The 8,348-nt window shown below is 32.5% G+C and overlaps 1 protein-coding gene across 2 annotated transcripts in view; it reads right to left on the bottom strand.

The window, feature by feature from the left end:
- The window catches only part of LOC106474380 (cGMP-dependent protein kinase, isozyme 2 forms cD4/T1/T3A/T3B-like), a 125,561-nt gene that overhangs the window by 34,290 nt on the left and 82,923 nt on the right, over positions 1-8,348 (bottom strand). For both annotated transcript variants that reach the window (XM_013935106.2, XM_022379305.1), the window contains one exon: positions 7,175-7,280. In XM_013935106.2, the coding sequence (XP_013790560.1) occupies positions 7,175-7,280 (106 nt within the window). The remainder of the gene's footprint in view (positions 1-7,174; positions 7,281-8,348) is intronic.

Below are 8,348 nucleotides of genomic sequence, written 5' to 3'. Positions count from 1 at the left end.
TGTGTGTGTGTGTATATATATAGATAGTCTACAAGAGCTGCTGAAGTGTGGTACCTATCAGCAAACACATGATAATCTGGCTGTAGGAGCTTCAGAAGAGTGTCAAAAACTTTGACAGCATGAGCAGAGTTTCAGGTCAGGGTTTTAGGTGTTGTTTCCAAAGTAAATTTTCAAATTGACAAAACAGCCGTCACAAAATCGTAAAGCCTGAATGTCTTGATGTGATATTTTTTGGGCTTACTTGCACTGAACTGCTTGTGCTTGAATATGCCTTTCCACCCGATAACCATCTCATCAATACACACATTTTCATACATGCAGAAGGCAACCTGGAGCTTTTCCAACAACTTCACCACAAATGGCTCAATCTTTGCTTTGTCTTAAGCATCTGTTTCACAGACATGAAGCATGTCATGGTAGATGATCTCAAACACATCCATAGCAAACATTTGACGGTACCAGGATGTGTAGAAATATCCAGTAGTGCACCAGTAGTCTCTGATCTTGGGTTGACGGTCCAAACCCATAGCAATCAAAACTGCTGTAACCTTCAACCATTCATAATAAGTAACTAGCATTCTTGAAGCAAATTATTATCATTTTGTTGGTGGATTGTTATTCTCCAAAACCTTTGCTTCATAAGCATTGATGCTAGAAATCAAAGTGGCTTTCATCCAAATTCAGCTTCACGTGTCATTGTGGCTCGTGGAATGAAAAGTACACATCAATCTCTCATCTTCAACTACTTTCTATGCTACTTCATCTTCATCATTCTTACAATCTCATCCTAACACTGTCCTCTTCCTCTTGTTAGGTCTAGATCCAGACCCTGCTTTTCTTTTCCTCATAATAGCACCACTGGTCTTCCCCTTGCCTTTACCTGTACTCACACCTGAATGGCCTGCCACAGGACTCCCCCTCTCTCTCTCACTTTCACTAGATCTATCCAAGTCAGATTTCTCACTTTCATAATCATCATCCAAATCACTGGGAATAAAGACATTTTCCTGCCCCAATCGTTCCTCAAATAATTTCCTAGCCTGCTCAAAAGTAAAGTGATCAGATCTACCAGAAATAGTGGATGTGGTCATTTTCTTTTTTTTCAAAATATGGGTTCAAAACACTCATGTAAATTGCTAAAAACACGTCTTTCTTCCATCAAACTGGCACTCAGATTGAAGATATTTTGTTAATGGAGAAGTTCTAGTTTTATATTGAATATATATATAAGGCATTTAAAATGTGGGATTGATCATGAAACGGAACAAGACCTACAAGCCAGTATATCAGCAGCTCGTCCAAGTAGAAAAACAAGTGCACCGATACATCAGCTGCTGGGAGAGAGAGTTAAATACATCTAGTGGTTGACACTAGTTTTCAAAGCTTTTGGAAAATTTATATTAACTGAATACTAACTTCACCATTGAAATTCTAACTTTGTTTTATGCGAATTGCACATTGTGCAGTTAGCCTGATATCTAAATAACACAAAACTAAAATCTTTAAGTGATTTAATAAAAAGAAAAACATTACAAAAATCTTTAACTGTATCTTACAATTAATATGATCACGAATGAACTAATTTAGATGTGCACAGTAAAAACAAAGCACTATAAAAAATCATTATGCTGTCTTAAAATATTATATGCAGAATGATATGTCAACATACAAGTAAAACCAAGTTAACAAAACAGCTTTAAGCTCCTCTCAGTACGTCCTCTACAACTGTAAGTGCTGATTAAAAGTACAAATGCATAAGTAAAATATTTCTCAAAACATTTTATCAAACCAAAAATAATATTGACAAACAGCTGTAGTCTCTGTAACAGAAAATTAAACTTAGCAACCTTTTACTTTACATACATGAAGTTGATATTGTGAATACTAGTAAATAAATATATTAACTATTTAATATAGCAAGTTCATAAATGGGGTGCAACACTTTTTGAATTTGATACAAAACTCTTTAAACAAAATAATATGCTAATATGGAGTTGTCATACCATAAAGCAAATTGCTCAAATAATATTTGAAATCATTCATATACTTAAGTAATTTTCTTTTCTAAATATTACTATTTCTTAAAGACACCTCTGGCAGTTGAAAACCATCAGACTAATCCTACAAAAATTGGCAAAACATAATAGATCTCTATTTAAGTATGTTCAGGAATACACGTTTTCAAAATGCAGATGTTCTTTGCATTTGATTAACAGTCTTGTGAACAGAATGTAAGCAATGTTAAATTTAATAAATACTTGTCAGAAACTAAGAATACATACTACAGACTATTGCATGGAGATTATAGTTGCTTGGCCATGCTTCTGGGTCAATAGTCCTCACAAATAGAGTAGTAATAAAGAGGTATGTATACGTTACAAGTTAGTTTAGTATGGGCTAGAAGTTGATCTAGCCTTGAGCACAAAATATATGAATGATCACTGATATAGATAATCTAAGACTGTGGTATAACACACTATAATTTGTTCTGATTTATGCCTTTCATGACCAGCATAATATCAGTGATGTTCCCTATTCTCTTAATTTTCAAAATGAAAGTTATTTAAACAAATTACATGAAACTCTGTATAAACTTTAGTCTCTAGTTTATGTGTGAAAAAATTCATAACATTTATTTAGAACATTTATCCTATTTAAAGTAGTAAATCTTTAAAATTTATTCCATGAAACTGTTTTAAAAACAATAAAAAATACTTCCTTTCACATTACACCTTTCCATTTTTCTTTGTTTTATAACATAGTTGCATTTTATACATTCAGTCAGTTTTTATTTATCTTATGTTCATTAATATCATTTATTTGTTACCTTATCTTGCAGATGAAATCAGCTGACTTCCCACTACAAATCACACAAACACAGTATAACTAACAGAGATTTATTGCTGAACTATGACCACGCCTTTGAAAATGGTGTGTGTGTGTGTGTGTTACCTCTGTTAGGCATCATAATGTGATATTTTGCCAACAAATTTTGGTTGAGATTAATTTATATATAATAGTTACAGTTTTCAATACATACTAAGAAGTTCTTGTGTTTCTGTATTGTTCTTATACAATAAACTTAACAATATTCAATTAAAAAAGGATTAGGGCAATCCAAATACTTTGCAGCCACAGGTCTTAGCTTTCCATACTGTCTAAAATTAAGTATTCTTATGCGATGTTTTGTCCTATAGCTCTTTCAAATGAACATAATATAATACAAAATCATTATCAGGAATGAAAAGAACATCACCAGAAATTGTGAGAAAAAAAATTACAGGACTCTAATTATTTCAAAAGTAATGAAAACCTGGTTTTAGGGTTACTTCATTACCACTGACTGCACCCAGCTACAACACTGACAAATGCATAATTAATTTTCACACAGAAGTATTGCAATTTCAACTACAGAGTATTAAAGCTCAAAATCTCCCCTTTTTGTTGGCTATTAACTTCAGGCCATATACTTTTTTTAATGATGAGAACTAATCAAAGTTCTCAAGACCTACCAAGGCAACACTAGAAGTACAAGTTCAACAAGTAAATTCATAGATGAGCAAACAAAAGGCACATAAACATACAATAAATACAAATTACCAGTACTTGTGTAATATTTAAAATTATAATAAATAATTAAAAACAACATTTACTATTTACACAATTAAATTTAACTATACATAGCTTCAATAAAGTTTTAATTGTGTAAATAGTAAACATTTTTAATTATCTATTATAATCATACAATAAATGTCAAGGTAAATTAAAATGTTCAAATTTTTTGGAGAAAGTTAACATTTTCTTACACAGAAAATGTATTTCCAATAGGCATTTATTTCCTCTCACACAAAGCTATCTCGATCTACTTTCTGTTCTCTAAGCATTGCTGAAAAATTTTCATGCTCAGCACACCAGACTATATACCCCACCAATTTCATGCCACTAATGAACATAGCATAGAACTACTCTCCACCAATAGTATTGTGCCACCTATACTGGTGCAGCCAGCTCCCTTTGCTATTCCAACTCAATCCCCACTTTCAAGAATTGGCAGGCTCTAAAAGAAGAACATTAGCAGTGGGGAGGAAAGGTGGGAAATGTGTGAGAGTAGGTAAGTACCTATTTGAAATACATTTTCAGAGTAAGAAAATGTTGATTTCCAATACAGTCATACCTCCACTTAAACAAAGCTAGAATCTCCCATTGCAAAGATGAAGCACACACATGGGGTACTACACTACCTCTAGAACAGTTATGCTGTTGTTAAACAAATGTTTAAACAAATCTATTCAGTTATGCTCTTCGCCCCTTGAAGCAGGAAATGAATCCGATACGAGGAAAAAAGGATGTACACACGTGCAATTTGTTCGGAAAGGTGTAATCCATAGTAAAATATAAACTGAATGAACTACCTACATACCCAACCTCAACCAGACAGATGAGGCTCCATAACTCCTCCTCGGCATTAGAGGTTGAGGATCAATACAGATAAAAACAAACATAGTGTAACATAAACATAGTGGCTAGGGCATGTTGATGGTGTTACATATACTCACCAACTCCAAACGTAAGTAAACAGAGTGTCATTTGTCAAGCAAATGGAATTATGAAGAGGAAGTTAGAAGTTGATTGAAACTGGACAAACTCCCAAAACCACTGTAGGAGCAAGAAGTAGAACAAACTGGGCATTACTGGGTCGTAGCATTGCCTCAGCTCAACTGTAAGAACAGGGCAATATCCGTAACTGGTATTACGAGCAGAAATCATAACTTAATCAACAGTAGATACAGGGAAGAGAATTCCTGCATCCAGAATTACAAGAAGGACATGGAACATTAGCTCAATTGTAGGAACAGTGGATGTACATCCCATTGCTGGTAATATGAGGCAGATGAAGTCCCCCAAACTCAACCGTAGGGGCAGGGAAAGAACCTCCTGCAACCAGAATTAATGAAGAGAGCCAGTCAACCATGTAAAGATGAGCGCGCACACCCATCAAGTGAAGATGTCAGGCAAGAGTTTGTACTGCCCAATAAAACACTTAGAGATAAGATTAGTCCAACGGTAGGTCGCAGAACTGGAATATTCAACTTCAAAGAAAAAATAACTATCAATAATGTGGGCATGAACCCCGATTTATAGATTACGAGGAGAAAATTTAGTAGGAAAAGCAGCTGAAGCAAAGCTCAGCCCTACAAACAGAAAAGAAACAAACGCATGAGCGATGTAACAAAGCAAAAAAAAATTTAAGTTATACACTGAAGAAAAGCAGGATTATAAAGCACATAGTTAACAGTGACAAAAAAAAATTATCCAAATAGAACAATGAATTAGATGTTACTAGTAGTAATTATGTGAAATGCACAAAAACTATCTAAACATACCTAGTTAACAAAGTAATTAATAATAATGAATGTGTAAACCAATGAAAAATTAATGAGAAAAAAAGTAATAATCAATATGTAACTTACAATTCATCTCAATTAACTTAGATGACAAAGGACACAAAAGTAAGGCCAACACTGACAATAATTAGGATTATAAGGCACATATTTAACAATGGCAAAAAAACAAACAAAAAACATTAGTCCAATAGAACAATGAATGAGATGTGACTAATAGTAATGATAGGTAACCTACAAACTATCTAATCATACCTAGTTAAAGTACTTATTAAAATCAAATTGATAAACCCTCGAAATTTACTGAGTCTACAAGGTACGTAATATTAACAAACGTTCAAAATGACTAAAATCACCTAGTAAAACAAAGTAATAAATAATATCTAACTTACAATTCATCTAAATTAACTTAGATGACAAAGGACACATCTAGTCTGAGCACTGATGACGTGAAATACTTAAATCTCCCATGTGTAAAGAAGGACAAAACCACACAAAGGGCATCTGAGGAATTTCCATAGCCGATACATTGAATTGCGAATTCATACTAAAATCTTTTATAAATCGGCAACAAAAAAAACACAAAAACTGTTGAAACTAGTTAATGGAAACACAGTAAATAAAACTATTGAAAAAAAAATTGAAATGGCAAAGAAGAACAATCATAAACGGAAGCCACACGCAAAAAAACATATGTCTAAACAATGCTGTGCCAATCAAGAAAGTTAGAATTGAGCGGAAATAGCAGAGGGAGCTAGCTGCACCAGAATGGGTAGTGCAATATTATCAGTGAAGAGTACTCACATTCTACATACCTGTTCAATAGTGGCACAAAATTAGTGGGGTATATATATAGACTGGTGAGCCGAGTGTGAAAACATTTTCAGCAATGCTTAGAAAGTAAAAAGAATATTGAGATAGCTTTGTGTGAGAGGAGGTAAAACCGTATCAGAAAATAAATATAAGCTTAGGAGCCAGCAAACTAAATGATTGTAGTTCAGACACCTAGAGATGACAAATATGAAAGTTTAAACATTCTTTGAATTTTCCTTCATGAAATAAATAAGCATTATATAATGTTAAAATACAAATTCTACAAAACTTAAGTAAAAATTGTTGAAATAGCATTACAATTTTTAATTACACTTTGTAAGTTGATTTCTGATTGTGCACTTGGCGTGATCTGGACACCTATTTGACCAGAAAGAGTTAATCAACAGTGTAGTTACAGGCACAATCATTTCTGTTTTCACTGAGTGAAAAAGCTTTGTGCCTTTCTATAATAGCCATAGAAGTTACACTAGAGCTTAGAAGTTACAAAGTGTTATGGTATAGCTTTAACACATTTTGTCTATTGTTTTACACAAGTGTTTGAATCTTTATTTTGCAATCCATGATCATTTTATTTTGTCACAAATCTTTTCAATCCTGCCATTATTGTAATACTTACTACTTACCTGTTGGTCTCAGTTTTACTCCACACATTACTATGAAAGGCGAAATTTACATTAATACAAAAAAGTTATTTTTAAGTGGCACTTTGCAATGCAAATCTGAATAAATTACACTATATGTTACTTGTATTTCTAAAATTTCTAGAAGCTGTACTTTATCTGTTGCACTATTGGATGTTTGTTTTTCAGAACAATATCCATCTGTTTCTCAACTCATCATAGGTCTATTTATATTATATTGTACGTATACATCTAAAGGAAGCTACTATATTATGCTTACAAATATAATACATACAATTAGAAATATTTGACTTTTACCTCTTTAAGAAATCAGTGTACTCTGCTTGTCGCACCAGTCCTGTTCTCATCATTATTGTTTGGAAACATTGTCGTTCAATGGCCCACAGTTTACAGTCCATTATGGCTAAAAGAACAAAATATACATTTAGGTCAACTTCTTATCACCCACTTTAAATATAGTAGTAGCATTAGCAATTCTCCATTTATCAAGCACTTGACCACTGTCTACTTACCTACCAAAATTGAGAGAGAGAGCCCAGCATATACGATCTTTGGCCTTCTTCAAAACTCAACAAAAAGCATTGTCTGGTCCTGGTACCTTAATTTATCTACTTTCAATCTCTAAGTCTTTCTTTTTGCCACCAAGGAATTAGTAACTACATGATTTAGGTGAAATGCATTATTTCTCATAACACACTTAGGGTCAATAGTATTGCTAACACCTCTCTTGTAAAAAACAGAAAAGAGCATTAAAAATCTCACCCATTTCACAGTCTTTAACGAAAATCTTGTCATCAGCATCCTTTCCAATTCCCATTTTAACATTTTGCTTATTTTTAACAAATCTAAAAAATTCTTGCATTTAATTTTAACACTATCAGCCAGCTCTTACTAATAAGTCCTTTCAGGTTTCCTAAATTATATTTTTCACAAATCCCTTGCTTTTCTATAGTTGTGTAAATCTTTCTTATCTGTAAATTTAAATATCTTAAATTTATAGCATTTATTCTTGATTTTCTCTTTTATATGTTTAGAAAATCAATTAGGTTTGGTCTTCCTATGTTCTTTTTAGAAACTTACTTACTTTCAATCAAAGGAAATTACTGTATTTTTCAGTGAATAAGATGCACTTTTTTACCCCAAAATTTGATGTCAAAATCTGCTTGCGTTTTATACACCAAAGGTACGAATATTATATATATATACAATATACACAAGCCATGTGTAAATATATTTAAATAGGCATGCATAGTTTAGTTCAATTGAATGTGTTATTTATAACAATAGTAGTTTGTTTTTCTTTTAAAAAAACTATTTTAACTATTTATAATGCTCCCTAAATAATATAAAAATAAATTACAGTGAAAGCAATGAAGATTTGTAGGTTTGACCCAAACTAAATAACAGTAAACCTTTTTTGGTTTACGGTATTTCTTATTTTGATGTTTTGAGCTCTTTTGTGTTTAGAACA

The sequence above is a fragment of the Limulus polyphemus genome, unplaced genomic scaffold, assembly GCF_000517525.1.
Source record: "Limulus polyphemus unplaced genomic scaffold, Limulus_polyphemus-2.1.2 Scaffold5, whole genome shotgun sequence".
In the NCBI taxonomy this organism is placed as follows: domain Eukaryota; kingdom Metazoa; phylum Arthropoda; class Merostomata; order Xiphosura; family Limulidae; genus Limulus; species Limulus polyphemus.
Note: the sequence above shows the minus strand (reverse complement) of the source record. Positions and strands in the feature narration are given on the sequence as shown.